We start from the raw sequence: 16,198 nt of genomic DNA, 5'->3' as shown, positions 1-16,198 counted from the left end.
AATAGTTGACTCAATCTAGAAAATAATAAAATAAAACAAAGGAAAGCAAATGAAGGAACCGTTAAAAATAAAAGCAATAATTGATAAATTAGAAATTAATAAACTCAAGGCCTTGTTCTTTGGAAAGATGAACGTGTAATTTTAGGAGTAGATAGTGGCATTAAAGTAAAGATAACAAAAGCATTTAAAAATTATATATAAAACCGTGTGCTAATAAATTTGATAATTTTTTAGAAAGAAAAGACTTTCTAGTAAATGATAAATCATGAAAGTTGACTTAATAGATGAATAAACATGCAATAAATTAAAAAGTTTGTCAACAAACCAGCCACAAAGAAAGACATTGGAAAAAAACAGTGGGGATCCCAGTCAGTTTTTGGGGTAAGCTCTTGACCCTCCAAAGAACGGGTAAATCCTAGTCTATTTAAACTATTCTAGAACATAGTGAAAGATGGACAGTGTCACAGTTGTCTTAGGATGCTAGAATAATTGATTAAAATCAACACAAAAGCCACACAAACTGGAAAGATGATTCAGAAGAGAATTGTGAACTAATCTTGATATGAACACAGCAGCAGAAATCCCAAATGAAATGGAGTAAATGAAACCGAAAGATACCGTGACCAAGTTGGGTTAATTCCAGGAATGCGGGTTTCCTAATAGAAAACCCCAAACACTGACAGGAACCCTAGACACTGACAGTGTTTGTCTCTAAGTGATGGGTTTGTGAGTGTTTAGATTTTTTTTCTTTGTGTTTATATGTATGAATAATTTCTAAATTTTCTACAATGAATGTCAATTGCCAATGTAATTAGAACAACACAAAACTGTACTGAGGTCATTTGATCATTCTTGTGTTGATGGTAGACACTAAAATCTGGTGGGTGAGTGACCCTCAGTATTACCTTCTTCCTATTTTCAACTGTCCACTGCACTAGTCTTATTTTTCCATATAATTACACTGTTTGTGAATTGAGCTCCACATGGTACTTTGTTAGGACTTTAATGGTTATTGCTTTAAATATTTAAATTAAAACATAGATTATTATCATGATCATGGTATATTCAACTAGCAAGTGATTGAGTCTTTACATCGGATTATTCTTCTATTTCTCTCCTGAGGATTTTGTCTTCTCTGTTTTTCCTGCCTTCTAAATCCTGTTTATTATTTCTGAATTATTCAATGATTGCTGTTACTTTTATTAGTAGATCTCTTTTAATATAATTCCTAGCATCATGTGATTAAGTTTTCACTTGATCAGGAATGTGATTGTTTTAGACTTTCATTAGGTAACCTGTAATTTTGATAATTTTTTATTTTAAATGTAACAAAGTGTTTAGACTTTTTTTCTTGTTGCTAAAGATTTTAAAATTCATTATTAATAGAAATTCTGTTCTATTTTTTGTAGAGTAACAGCAGTAACAGGGCTGAGGATATCTTCTGCGATCCTGATGACGAGTGGGAAGCTGACATTACCAGTGCACCAGTTTCCTCATTTTCTAGAAGGAGGTAAAGACATTTGTGTTACTGGTTTTCTTGTCTGGGTTTGCACATGTGCCAATTCCTTATTTTAAAAGGACTGTCTATTGTTGTGATGGATGTGAACCCAGTAACGTAAGAGAAATGGTATGTTACCGGCCCAATCACAGCACTTAGGGCACCAAATTGTTTGTCAGTTAAAGTGGGAACAAAAATGTTCAGTATTTCAGCATATATGTCTTACGAGCAACTTAGAGTAGCATAGATCTAGTGTCCTATAAAAATGAACAGTGTTTATTACTTGTAAATTACCCTTTCTCAGGAACTTGGCATATTCTCTGATACTTTATTGTTTGGTACAGAATTTGACATGCAGTCCAGTTAGTCTGAGCACCACAGAGGAATAAATCTTGGTGATGGAGAACTTTTATATCGGACTGTTGCTGCTTATTAACTAAGAACATAAAAGACTTCCACAGTGAATGGCTGCTTTTCAAGGAAAAGCTCGTTCTGCTTGGGCCTCAGACGCTTGGTGAATAGAAAGGCAAATGCTTCCAAATAATACAGAAGCCATGGTCTTGGAACCATCGTAGCTGCTTCGTTTGCTTTATAAACAAATACTTCTTTTTAAATAAATCCTTCTTAGTTTGGTGTTTAAACAAGGCTACTGTCTGCCATGTCCTGAGGATACAAAGATGAATAAAAAGTCACCCCATCCTCGAGGAGCAGGAATCGAGGAAACTAGAGGGACAAGGCCGGCTGGGAGGGCTGGAGGACAGCTGGCTTGTGGAGTCAGGAGGACGGGTCAGTGAGGACGTGCTGGCTCTGGGGTTGAGGGGGGTGAAGGCTCAAGGACAAACCCTGGTTTTACCTGCGGTGACTGACCAGGGACAGTAGCGTCCCTGAGATGGAGGGTGACTGACTTTGAGGTAGGGGGCCTCCAAGTGTATACTCAGGGCCAGCTCTCTGGAGGTGGGAGCCAATGGCCTTCACCCACAGAACCGTCATCATCACCGAGAACATTTATTGAGTGCTTGCTAAGCGTTATCTCAGGTGGCACTTACCCCACACTGTCAGGTTGGCGCTGCCATTACCCCGTGTACAGGTGAGGAGGCTGCGGATTTAAAGAGGTGAAATCACTTGTCCAAACCGGCCGAGCTGAGGAGGGGAGAGCTGGTTCTCCGTCCTGCTCTGAGTGCCGCCAAAGATGCCGATTTTCTTGACTGCTGTGCTGTGTGGCCTCTCTTTTGCGTCTGAAAGAACAGGATTGTTCTGGTTAAATAACTTTTTTTAACTTCATCACCTTCAGCCACAGCTCAGCATCCATCTGGATTTCCAAACCTTTTTAGGCCGTTCTTGGTTTTGATCGTGCTTATTTTAATCTCATTTATAAAATCTCAGACATGGATCTACTTTATGGCGACCATTCCCGTTACTTTTGTTTTACTTGCTACATGGTAACTGCTAAGTTATGGTAAGAAATAGCCAAGACATAACACTCTATACACTTATGTTGTGTGTGACATACATAACAGCGAGGCATTTGAAGCTGAAAGACGACGAAGCATGTCCTTGAAACAGATTGCGCTCGCTGCGTCTAGGGAACACATCTGTATCCCCTCCAACGTAGTAAAGTGAAAAAGTCACATCAGAGCCTGGCTTCTAGTCTGTGCTCAGTGTGGCCGTTGGGCAGGTGACGTTCCGTCTTAGGCTTCAGTGTTCTCAGCTGTCAGATGGAGACACTAGTACATCCCTACTGTACGAGCTTATCATTAGGATGAAGTGAGGTCCGCGTGCAAAAGCCGCTGCTTCTCCTGCTGCTTGTACTGTGCCCGCCAGGGGATGACGGTGGCGGTGACTGTACGATGACGCTGCTCACTTGTTGTGAGGATTAGAGATAATGCGGTAAAGCTCCTCCCACAGTGGACGGGCTTCAGTACATGGAAACTCTTCTGACTGGCTGCTTAATACGTTTGGAATACAGACAGGATGTGACTGCTGATCTAATCCCAGTAAACAGTGATCTCTTCAGCTGGTTTGTCTTGAGGACTTCGAAGCAGAATTAGGCTCTGGCCCAAAATGAAATGGTCCTTGGGTGGGATTGGATGGCTGGGGCTCGGGATACTAAAGCCAACCTGCAGTAACATGAGCTCTGAAAAAATCAAACCAGGATTGCAAAGCCATCAGAAGGTGATTTATAAATCCCTTCAGATGTTAGCATTACTGGTTTCTTCCTATTTTTTTATTATAAGCATATAAATCTTATTGCTTAGGACTGTAGATCACAATAGAAGCACTGACGATTAACAAGCATTGAAACGTCAGCCCATTGCATGTTCATGCTTCACACCTTGTTTATCTCCTGCTGACTCTTAGGTTAATAATTAGGAATCAAGAGGAGTTTCAATCGTTACTGGAAAATCAAAACTTTTCTTAATATTGTCTAAGATTTTGAAATTCAGTGTTTTCATTTGGCAGAGATGTTTCGAGAACTTGTATAATTTAAAAGCATCATTAAAAAACTGAATTGCTCTTGGTCAGAGGCCTTGTAAGTGAAGTTTCAGCTTTGTAAGAATGTTGATGACAGAATCGCAAATGCTGCGAATGGCTGCGGGGCATGGGAAGGCTGGCAGATTCTTAATTATGGAAGAGTCTCAGGGCAGGGAGTGCTGCAGTGAAATGACCAGCCTGGCTGCCTGTAGACTTTGACAGGTGCTGTTGACAGTGAAAAGGAAAATTTCCCCTGCTGTTAAGTAAAAATTCTTGGAAAGGAATGTGATAAGCACTTCCTTTATCTGAGTGTAAACATTATTTACCTTCGACAGTGGAGAAGGAATATGTCTTCCTAGTTCAGACTCACTGTCAGAATGAGCCTTTCCTTTCTCTCCGAAGTACAAACACGAACCCTTAGAGTTGGCGTTGCCGCTCCCTGTTACCTGTCCAATTTCCGTGTTCTTCTGCAGGAATCCCCGGGAAGGTTGGTACTGGAAACATTTAGGCTACGACAGATAGAATATGCTTTTGTTTACCAATCTTTTCAACAAATAGTGTTTTTCTTTGCTTGGCCAGCAATAGTCAAGAGTTCTGTTAAGGAAAAGACTTTAGAGGGGCCACTAGATTTAGATCAAGGCCACAGCTCGAGGGGTTCACACAGTGGGGGCTGGCGTCGGAGCTTAGAAAATGGACGGATGATGGCAGTGTTTACGTAGGCGGCTTTTTGCAGAAGCAGCTAGAAAGGCAGAGCCATAGCCAGAAGCCAGTCCCACACGGTGCAGAGATCTGGGCACTTTTACGGGGAAAAGAGGCAGCAAAGGAAGAGGGAAGGTGGAGCCCTTCCTCCGTTTCTGCTGCATTTCACCTCGTTCTGCTTGTCACACGGCGAAGCAGAGATTTATTTGAATATCTGTTTTCCCAGATCGTTTATTTCCCTGTTTAAAATCCTTCCCAAGAGAGTGCGCCCGGGACAAAATCTCAGCTTCCTCAATTGACGTGCCAGGCCCACGTTGGGCTGGGCCCTGCACACCACGCAGCCTCCCTCACGTCCTGCACTGCAGCCCTTCCCACATCTCGGGGCCTGTGTCTGAAACAGGGTTCCCTGCTTCCCACGCCTACTCCCTGTTCAGCTGGCCCCTCTTCCTCCCTCAGCGTCAGGTGCCCCCACCCCGTGGGCCAGGTCGAGTTCTCCGCCTGAGGCTGCCACAGCTCTCTGTGCTCTCACCACACGCCTCACGTTATTGTAATGATTTGCCCAATTCCTCTCTTTCCTATGAACCTGAAGCTCAGTGAGCCCAGAGCCTATAAATAATGGTACTCCATAAATATTTACTCAGTTAATTATACGCACAGAACAATACTTGTAAATAATAAAATTCTTGCTCAGTGAACCGAATGAAGTTAATCCTTGATGAAAATGTTTCTGTGGAAAACACACATGTACAGCCGAAAATTTTCTTTGGAGAACCTTGAAACGAATGTTCTCAGTGATCTCATTCCACGTGGGATCCAAGAGCTATTCTCTGGCTTATCTTTTCTCAGGAGCAGAAGCTTGGTGAAGAACAGAAGGATTTCGGGCTGTCTGCGTGACGTTCATGCTCTCCCGGTTCAGAATTCGCATTCTTCACATTCAGGTGTGTCCTTCACCAAATGTTCTTGTAAATGTCAGGTCCTGGCTCTCCCACCCTCGTTTCAGGTTCTTGTGCAAGTCCTTTAATCCTCTGGAAGTTTCCATTTCCCCTGTAAAATGAGCAGCTGGACCCCTTCCACTTGCAAACTCCGTGGTATGTGATTTATTTCAGAGCCTTTAGCAGACTGGCTAAATTCAGATGTAGAAGGTATGTATGTGCAGAAATGCACAGGGCTATCTTCTCATGACTAGAAGAGTAACGTGCAGGGTGTGTGTTAGCGTCTATGCGAGGAGGGGTGCGGTGCGCACGTGTCCGCCAGGGCAGGTGAGGGGCTCGGATACGGTCATTACGCTCAGGGTGGTGTCGGGACTGCCTCGTGCCGCACCTTCTCTTTCTTCTTCTTTCTTATCTGTGGTCTAGACTCTTGCTAGTCCCCACCCTGTGCTTCATTCTACCTTCCTTTTAGTTTGTTGTTTATAATCGCCTATGAACTGGGCCAGAAAAACAATCTTCTGTAGTCGCTGAGAATCATTTTACCAAGTGGTCGCTTCTGGGACCAAGTCGTCCCCGGGGGCTCCGAATGAACTCTTTCGAGCTTTTCCGTTTACACAAGGTGTGGACAGCGCTTAGGAAATGTCTGAGTCTGTCCCCCAAAGGCGAGGTCTGTTAAGGGGAGGTGATCGTTGCTTCCGGCCTGTCCAGGTTATAGGTTATAGTATAACCCGCAGAAGGAACTGCTGTAAAGTAGAGCTGCTGAGACGTCCCTTCTGATATACTTGCTCTATTGCCTCGTCTTCCAGCTCATGAGTCAATGACATTAATTTTATTTATATTATGATACCTATGTGTATTACGTTTACATTATTTTATTCTGCCGTCGTTTCCCCTGATTCAGGTAAGTGTTACCAAATAGTAAATAAAGGCGATGAAACGACGGGTGTTCACTCCTCTGTGGTTTATGCTGCGGTTGAGGATGGATGTCATTTGACAGGGCAGTGGGTTCTTCGTGGATCTGCCTTCACCTTGGCGTCTAGAAATGAGGACACAGTGAGACGAGCATAGCCTGCTTTGGGTGTATTGACAAGTGGTTCATGGAGCATTTGTTTGAAAGTGCTGTGGCTGAAATCCAGGCTTACGACGGCTGTTTTCTGTTGAAACAGGATTCGTGGAGAAATCAAGCACCACGTACTCCAATTCCGCAGAATCATTTCTCCCTGGAATTTGCAGAGAATTCATTGGTTCGTCATTAGCTCTCCTTGGCCAGAGTTATGGTGAAGAGAGGACGATGGCGGACAGCCTGGTGGATCATTTCCTTCGAGTGTACCAGGGACTCCTGGCCATTTCCCAAGCCCACGACGACCAACGTGAGGACAGTCAGGATGACCGTAAGCACCGCCCTGCTGTCACCTCGCACGAGCTGTCACTATCTGCACATGGCACTGTGTTTGAATGACTGTCACATCTAGTGGCACTTCCTGGCTGTCTGAACTGTTTGAGTGGTGTCCCGTAGGAGTTCTTCTCTTTGGATGTGACGCCTGCCAATAACTGTCCTTCTTCTTTCAAAGTGTTCTCTTCTGATCGGGCAGCCCAGGTGGGGGCCGTCCAGGTGGCATGTGCCTTCGGGCAGCTTGTGGAGCTCACCACGCACTGGCTGAGTGACGTCACACCCGGCACCTGCACAGCTCGGCTTGAAGAGGAGTTGAGACAAGAGGTTAAAAAGCTGGGAGGCCACTTACAGTTGTTTTTGCAGGTGAGTCGATTTGCAGTTGTCATTTGAAGAAGTCATTTCTTCAGCATTTACTGGCTTTTTCCTGTTAGCATTGCCCCCAAGACTAGAGCCGTAGCATTTTCAGAAGGGATTTCAGGTCTGAAAGCCTGACACTGGGGTCTGTAACTTACCTGCTGAGCCAGGACTTCCCTTGGCTTTCTGTGTGCCGGCCACAGGAGTCTGTCATTTGCAAAGCTTAGCTCGCTTAGTCCTTGTAACAACGCAGGGGGAGGGCTGATGTTATCCCCGTTTTGTAGATGCAGAAATGGAGGCCCGGGGTGGATAGTAGCCCACGCAGTGTCACGTCACTAAGTGACAGAGTTGGGGTTGAGCCCAGGCCCAGAGGTCAGACTGCTGTGCTCTGCCAAGGCTTAGTGAGGCTGTTGGGAAGAGAGGCCACGTCTTGCTCTGGTTATGGGTTGGGTTTCAGCTCGTGCCCAGTGACTCGCAAGTTGACCTCGTGGGTGCGCTTTGCTGTAGTAGCAGCCTCTGTTAGAAGTGTGTCTCCCCCTTTCCCTCCCCTTCCTCTCTCCTGTTCCTTCTCCCCTGATAAAAGGAAATAGCTGTTAGCCACCTGTCAGATGGCTATTGGGGCGGGGAAAGGTCCGCGGCAGAGCCACCACTTCCTTCCTTAGCAGTTCTGTCCTCTGTCTGGCTGGCTACCTGTGGACTTGCTTGGCTACCTGTGGACTTGCTGCTGTGTCTCCGGCTGGTGTGTGAGCTCTTGTGTCTTAGTCGTTTATCACCATCAGCAGCGAGAGGCTTCATGTTTTCCGGTTCTGAGACTTACGAAACGCTGTCACTATGTCAGTGAATGCAGAACTTATTTTCCTCACGTTGTTTTTCTTTACCTCCCCTGTAATCTCATGTATCTGATATACTGGTCCCTTTTTATCTTATAGGGATGCTGTTCAGATATTTCATCGATGGTAAAAGACGCTCAAAAGAAAGTCATCCAAATGGTGCAACACGCTGTGAAGTGTGTGGGACAGTTAGCGGTTCTGAAAGGGAGCAAGCTCCATTTTCTGGGAAACAGACGCCACGACTCGGCCAGTGGCCAGGTGACGTAGCAGCATGAGCTTCGAAAGGCTCCGTCTGAGTGGCAGTGGGGCCTTCTGATGACAATGTCACTGAGCAGGACCCGTTGTGTTTATTTTAAAGCAGCTCATACTCTCACTAGTTCATCAATGAGTACAAAGTGTTTCAGCCAAAGTTGGCTGAGTGTACTGCTAATTTTGGAATTCTCACGTTCCCACTTGGACCTTGGTTTGATGAGAGCCAACTGCCATGGAGGGTTTGCTCAGCCAGTCCACCCGGGAAAAACCCTAACTCTAGAAACTGTGTATCTGCTTGCTTAGATTCCGCAGGCTACTGACAACATAGTGTTTGAATGTCACTGAGCTCTCGCAACATAGTATCCCGCCAAGGTGACAGACAGCCTTCTGCCACCTGTTACATATGGGATACTAAGTTACAGATGTGCTGATCTGTTCCCCTTAGGGACTGTTAGTTCTTAGGCTAGCTGTAGTTGAATTTAATAAACTTGGAATATATTAATTCCTAAAATAAGCACAAAATATAGAAATTATTTGATAATTCAAAAAAATAGATAAAACCTGAATCTGCCAGTTAATGCTTCAAAACTGTTTCTAGGAGGCTTTCATGGCGGCCCTTTGGGACGGTGTCGGCTCAGGAGTGCGGGAGCTGTTAGATTCTGGGATGGAAAAAGCAGGAGAGCTGCGGCACGAACTCCTGCGGCAGTGCGCCCGCAACGAGGTGAGCGCGAGCAAGGGAGGCTGTGAGGTGCCAGAAGGTGGGTTCAGTTGGTTTGTTAAAAATAGTTGAACTCAATGAATTAGATGTTTATAAATTCATGTATTTTAGTTTGTGTTGCATTGTTTTTTGTTGAAAAGGCTGATGGATCCTTATGTCATGGTGATACCTTCCCAAGTTAGTCTTGAGTTACTGTGGCCTCTGTTAATATCTTTTTTTTATTAGTTTCAAGTGTACAGAACAATGTATTAGGTAGACATTTACACCCCACACAAAGCGATAGCCCTTCTCTGATAATATTTCGCTAGATCCTGATGTAGCTCTGGGCTGTGGGGATGCAGGTGGAGGGGATGCCCCCAGCGTGGAGCGACACTGACACCTAGTGTTCACTTTCTGACGGTCCTTTGTTTAGGCCTCTACTTCTCCACTTAAGAAAGGAAACTACCATGGATTGATCTGGTAGCTTGAACTGAGTATTTTGCCGGGAGGCTCACATCAGTTATTTCATAGAACCAATGAAGAGCTGAGTGACTTCCTGAAATAAGCCTCCTGGCCCCGCTCCAGCTCCCTGACGCAAAACACCACACCAGCCCCCGCTTCCAGGTGACGCGTGAGGAAAGACTGGGTGTGATCCTGGAGGCCTGTGTGGAAAACCTGGTCTGTCACTGTCCAGCGGCCATTCACCAAGTTACTCGGTGCTCTGGCCCAGGCATGTCACCTGTCATAGGTCCTAACACCTGTGTCATAGGTCGTGAGTTATGACGGTCGCTGGACTAGGTCCTTACTTACAATTGTGTGAGCGTCACCGCTTTGCAAGGCAGGGTCACTGGTGTTCCCGCGAGATCGCTGACCAGGTGCCGTGAGCCAGGGTCGGACATCCCACCTGCTCGCTCTCTAATTGGACGCCGGCCGGTCTGATGTGGACCACACTCTTACCCCTGCGGCCCCGTGGAGTTCTAGGGTCTTTCTACTTCTAAGAAATGACTGTGTAATAAAACATTTGAACATTCTCTGTAGGTTACCCAGCAGATGAGCTCGAAAGCCATGGCATTGATTACGTCTCTTGAAAACATCTTTGCTGAATGGAGAACAGTAAGAGAAGCTTTCCGTTGTTTCCTGTACCTTTTGTTCAGTGCGTCTTATCATGTCATTGGGTTCACCTGTGGTTATGTGGGTTTCAGTTTTGATCCTTGGCCAGGTAACCCCTGCCGGCACGTTCAGTGGAAGCACGTGCAGCAGGTAGCTCTCCAGCTTTGTCCTCCTGGGTGTCAAACTTCCCAGTTTGAGTGACAAACAAGCTGCGAATAGACATTGATGAGCGCTAATGTGTCCGGCTCTCACTCCTACTGGTTTAGGGACCTTCAGCTTTCGCTTGGATGGTCATGGGCTAAAAACTTGTGTTCACCAATCAGTGTGCTTAGAGTCTAAAATATGGGTGAAGTGAATGAGACAAATTACTTTATTGTCACTTAGAGGTAAATAGAAAGGGATGTACTAAGTATGTAGTCAGTGTGTTAAAAAGGGGAGAAATTTCTATGGCTTGGAAATTTTATTTAAATAAAATAAATGGGAGCTATAAAGTTAAAATTGGAAATCTATTAAGTAAATTTATCTTTTATGATATTGAATAATAAATGGTACTGTTGTTTTATTCCATTCTCATGAAAAAGGGTGATTGGGCTTTGATTTAAAGTTAACTAAAATGAATTCTTATTTAAAAAAACAACAACCAGCAATTGTTGATGTTGTATTTCGGTCTTGCTTGCGACATAGACCTACGTGCTGCTGACAAAGTTAAACTCACTCTCTTTCTTGAGGATAAGATTCTGGCACCTAAAATCACATCGACCAAGCCTTACTGCCGTGGAGCCTCTTCTGCATTTTTAAAAATAGTAACTTTATTTACACAGAAAAGTTCCAGAACTCAAGCACAAGAAGAAAATTCTGGGTCCCAAGATTTGAAGAGGGTGGTTGATCTCGCCCCACAATTCTTGAAGTTAAAACATTGCTTAGAGCAGACTATTCACATCATTATTTCTGTGCTGAGAGGTATGTACTCCGAATGGGACTTGTGGTTAGTCAGAGTTTTCTGATTTAAGGGATCGCAGACCTCTTTTCCTTCCTGGTCTGATTCATTAACTGAAGCCTAATTAATGCTGCTGCTTTGACATTAATTACCAAGATAGCAGCTTGTTGATTCAATTCCCACTTAATATACTTAAGTACTTCTGCTGAAATAATTTGATCCTTCAAAAGCCCACCTGCTTCTTTAGCAGCTAAGCTGAATAATCTTAGCTGGTTTGGAACTGTATACGGTCGCTGTGCCTTCAAAGAGTCACAGAAGGGGGAGGTGCCTGATGACCAATGGAAAGGTGGTCACCTGTGTCTCCTCCCCGCGCAGGACGCCCCCGTGACGGCCCGCTTCTCAGGACCTGTGCAGACCGTCTGTGCAGCGTGGCGGGGGATTTCTGCAGGGGCGTCGGGGCCTGCGCTCCTGGCCGCTGCGCGGAGAGCTGCCGGGAGCTGGACTCCGTGGCCCAGGCCCTCCTCTTCTGTTTCGAGTCTGAGGAGAGAGCCGATGCGTGGAAACCCTGGGACATTTGTCACCAAGGTAGCGGAGAAGGACAGCAGCACCCCAGGTCAGGCAGGACTGACTGCCCCTGGAGGAAAGCCGTGCCCACGCACGTCTGAGCTCCCTTCTCACGCCCCGCGCGGCTCAGAAAGGCACGCCCAGCCGGACTCCGTGGCGGTGGGCACCATGAGAGCGGACAGGTGGGCAGCTCTCCTGCAGGAACCAGCGTGACTGTTCCCAGGACACCCGTGTGTGCTGGTGGCCTTCCCGTGGCCGGGGTCTGTAAACAGGGTGGACTGCTGATTTCGGTTGCCTGGTGTGGCCCCCAGACGTCCATCAGCACCCACTTCGGAACAGCTGCTACCATGTTGGGGCGCTGGGGCAATCAGACCGAAACGGGGAGTCCAAAACCACGTGAGCAGTCAGTGCCCTGCTGTCTCATTGCCTGGAACTTGCACGCTCATCTTTACCACTGACGTGCTGCCTGGGTGGTTCGCTGGCCTCTGTGTGAATGGTACCCAGGGTCCACAGCGGGGGCGGCAGGAGTATAGCTTAAACAGGGAGACACTGCCAGTCACACTCAGCGCGGGTGGGATGGGCGGCCAGAGGCTGGGCCTTCTCTGCACGGGCTTGTTTTGTTAAAGGGCTGACGAAAGAGCTTGCGCCTGATTTGATGAAGATGAAAGATCCTTGTTATATTTCACGGTTTAAAAAAACCTTTATATCTACGATCAGCTCATAAAGATGATATTCTGATTTTGGGGATCCCACAGTAAGGAAGTAGTTTGACATTCTGGACCACATGCCTCCGTGGAATTGAAAAAGCCACAGCGGTTCTGCTGGCAGATACTCGGGGCCTGGAGGACAGTTCTTTCAAACAGCCCGCGCCCGTCTCCTGCCCTTTCCCCACGTACATAGTGCGTGTGCATCTGGCTGGGTGAGTGGAAACTGGCTGTTAGCATATGAATGAGTGTGGGACAGTTGGTGAATAAACGCCACTCGTTGCAGTCGGAACAGCTACACGTTCGATTTCAATCCTTACTTTCTGCTCTCATGACTTCACTGGTCAGAAGCCATTTAGTGTCTTTGTAAAATTTTGTGTGTATTTTATATATATATTTATACTCTTAAATAAATTGTTATATGGTATGTGAGTGGTGAAACTATATTGGCTATTAGAATCATGTGCACTAATAAGAAATGTTATAAAGAGAATGCCTTTCATAAATCTTGCCAGCTGCAGAATTGTCTCTTTGTCTGAGGTTTTATTAAAAAAAAAAAAAGTACTGATTTTCTTCATGTATTTTGTTCCAGACTCACACTTGCTGTAATGGCTCTGCCGTGGTGGTAGGTTTCCCAGTGTTGCAAACCAAACACATAACTACACTCACCAAACACTAGCACTAATTATGACAACTACCTGCATTTTTTAAAAAGCACTGCTCTGCCTCTTTTTCACTGGCTGTGTCTGGAAGTTACCACCACATGCTGTTGTGAAAAGAGCATGAACTTTGAGGTTTGACACGTTTCATTCCTTCCAAGGGTGCCTCCCGACGAGGCTGTTTGTAACTAGATGGCCGGGCAGATGCTGCTGTCTTCACACCCATTTTGTCAGCCACAGAGAGAGGAGTCATACCCACGCCCAAGCTTCGGTGACAAAAGCGTAGGAGTGAGTCCCGGCGAGTCGCGGATGTTAGTACATTTGAGTGTTGGTCCTTCTTCCCCATCGCTAGCTGCAAACTGTCACTGTGCTTGTATGAGGTCACACGCGGTGCAAGCCGTGTCCTCTGTAACATGCTGCATGTACCATGGAACATTGCAATCCTTTCCAAGGGGCGTATTTGAAAATATGTCTGCCACCAACATGTTCCGTGATGATAAAGAGAACTAAAGGCGGGTACAGAGTGGTGTGGGTGTGTCCTTTTCAAGTCCATCTGAAATTTTTATCAAAAGATTTAGTCTACTTAGCTAATTAGCAGGCTTGAATTTGCAGGGGCTAACTGTGCTAATCACCACTGTGCCAATTACCTGAGTGTGGAAAGTAAGGAGTCATGTATCAAGATGAGGAAAAAAGCTCTCTATTTGGTTCAGTTAAAAGAAGGTTGATATTCATATGACAACTCATATGTGGGGTATAAAACTGAAGGCAACAAAGGAACAAGACAAACAAATAAACAAAAACTCATAGACACAGACAACAGTTTAGTGGTTACCAGAGGGTAAGGGGGGAGGGGGCTAGTAGATGAGGGTAAAGGGGGATCAAATATATGGAGATGGAAGGAGAACTGACTCTGAGTGGTGAACACAATGCAATACATAATAATAATTTCTTTTGGGGGGAAGGGGAATAGGACTTTATTGGGGAACAGTGTCTACTTCCAGGACTTTTTCCCAAGTCAAGTTGTCCTTTCAGTCTTAGTTGTGGAGGGCGCAGCTTTCAGTCTTAGTTGTGGAGGGCGCAGCTCAGCTCCAGGTCCAGTTGCCATTGCTAGTTGCAGGGGGCACAGCCCACCATCCCTTGTGGGACTCGAGTAATTGAATCCACAACCTTGTGGTTGAGAGCCCACTGGCCCATGTGCGATCGAACTGGCAGCCTTCAGCTTTAGGAGCATGGAGCTCTAACCGCCTGAGCCACCGGGCCAGCCCCTATAATAATAATGTTTTAAAAGATTGATATTATGAACAAATTCAAAAAGCGTTGAGACAGAAAAGCAGAGACTGAGACAGAAAAGAGAGAAAGTCTGTGCACCCAGGTTCCTCGTTGGGTCCATTTTATGCAAATGAGGGTTCCAAATTGCATAGTTCTGATTGGTCAGTATAGATGCAAATAGCGACGTAATGGCATAGTTCTGATTGGTTGGGGCAGGTCTTCGCCCATTGGTCAAAACCAAACCAGGAACTCCCTCCTAAGGGTCAGCTCACCACCAGGAGCCCAGTGGAGGCTGTGAGCTCACCTGTGGCTTTTCCTGAAATGCGGGCGTGAGAGGCCTCTGCCAGCAACGGCTCCGCTAGGAAGACGTCGGTTTTGACCGCCGTGCTTCTTCCCGGGGTTCGCAGTATTCTCAGCTTCTTGTGCAGGAATTACTCAGGTAGGTTTGTGCACTGGACTTTGTAAGTTACTGCCGTTTTGTGATAGAATCACGGTGAGTGTTTTCATGTTCCTTTAACTATTTTTAGTGTATGGAATCTTTAGAAGTGGAGCATGGGCATTTAGTGTGTTTAATATCCTCTGCTAAGCAGTCATTCACTTGTTCCGACTGTTCTTTGTTGAACAACAGGCGTACTTCTAGTGCAAAGTCCTAGAAACATGAACAAAGTCTAGATTGCCTCCAGTTTGTTGGCTCCCCAGGTGTTCCTAACATTATGTGAGCACATTCCCACAGCATCTTCTGTCCCCCCAGACGAGAGATGCCCTGAGGAGTTTAGATAAGTCTCACCTAATGCATCAAGAACTGAAAAGGAAGAAAGGCTTCCTGGAGCCTCCGATTTGAGCCTCAGCTCCTTTCCCTGTTTACTTCTCTGAAAGCCAGCCCCCACCCCCACCCAGAATCCAGGACACGCAGGTTCGTTCAGGTGGACAGAGAAGGGACTTGAAGTGAAAGGAAAGTGTCCCAAACCTCACTGAGGGCAGAACATTTCCAGGATGTAACTCAGGCTCCTGGAAAGCAATGAGCATTCCTGAAAAAATGCTTGTGCGAGTTCTGCTGGAGTGAAAGGCGATTGGAAGCTTCTGGAAAGCTGGGGTGACTCAGTGGGCAGACTGGCCCAAGAGTCAACCTGAGCCGTTGTTTTCTCAGTCCCGAGATTCTCTAGCCCTTTTTTCCTACAAAATAGCTACCGAAACGGACTCTTTGAACTGACTTGCTCAGAAGCCTCTTTGGCGGCAACTTTGAAATCCAGCTTTGACGTGAGCTTATGAGATGGAGACACGGCTTTGACACAGGGTGGGGGTGGGGGGGTCCTGGGTGCTCGTTTAGGGGAAGCTGAAGTTACCGTGACCCACTTCGCACAGGTTTAAGCATTTAACATTTTTTGAGGGGTTCCTTGTTTTCATTTATTTTGCAAAGTGAAAATAAGAGTTTAGAGAGGCGCTAAAAGACTCCAAGAGGGTTGGAGCAGAACACAGCCAGGGCCTCAGTGGCCAGAACAGCCTGGGAGGAAGGGGAAGAGGACAGGGCAAAACGACCACGCACGACCACAGGAACACCACCAGGGGGCGTCGGGGAGGCAGCGCCAGGGACTCCAGGCCGCCAGCCCGGCTGGGAGACAGTCTCAGTTTCCCCGTCACACCAGGAGATAGTAACAGCCTCCTGGGTGGTTGTGGGAGATTTCGTCGAACTGTTGGGCCAGGTGGGTTGTGTGGGACAGTGATGGGCATGCAGTTTCCAGCAGAAAGGCAGTGAGTACTCTAATGTTACGACGACTGCAGTCCCATGGTCACCCCCCTATGGCCCCCAGCACTGGGCTGGGGGGCGGGTCCC

The 16,198-nt window shown here is 46.3% G+C and overlaps 1 protein-coding gene across 1 annotated transcript in view; it reads left to right on the top strand.

Annotated features, from left to right (window-relative positions):
• KIF14 (kinesin family member 14) overlaps positions 1 to 12,959 on the top strand; it is a 43,812-nt gene extending 30,853 nt beyond the window's left edge. Inside the window, exons 22-30 of the mRNA XM_019750799.2 lie at positions 1,410 to 1,510; positions 5,516 to 5,607; positions 6,765 to 6,989; positions 7,170 to 7,354; positions 8,275 to 8,433; positions 9,026 to 9,148; positions 10,163 to 10,237; positions 11,056 to 11,194; positions 11,547 to 12,959. Of these exons, the coding sequence (XP_019606358.2) occupies positions 1,410 to 1,510; positions 5,516 to 5,607; positions 6,765 to 6,989; positions 7,170 to 7,354; positions 8,275 to 8,433; positions 9,026 to 9,148; positions 10,163 to 10,237; positions 11,056 to 11,194; positions 11,547 to 11,836 (1,389 nt within the window). The 3' untranslated portion in view covers positions 11,837 to 12,959. The remainder of the gene's footprint in view (positions 1 to 1,409; positions 1,511 to 5,515; positions 5,608 to 6,764; positions 6,990 to 7,169; positions 7,355 to 8,274; positions 8,434 to 9,025; positions 9,149 to 10,162; positions 10,238 to 11,055; positions 11,195 to 11,546) is intronic.
• The last annotated feature ends 3,239 nt before the right edge of the window (positions 12,960 to 16,198 follow it).

Source organism: Rhinolophus sinicus, linkage group LG12, assembly GCF_036562045.2.
Source record: "Rhinolophus sinicus isolate RSC01 linkage group LG12, ASM3656204v1, whole genome shotgun sequence".
Classification (NCBI taxonomy): Eukaryota; Metazoa; Chordata; class Mammalia; order Chiroptera; family Rhinolophidae; genus Rhinolophus; species Rhinolophus sinicus.
This window is presented reverse-complemented; position numbering and strand designations above follow the sequence as displayed.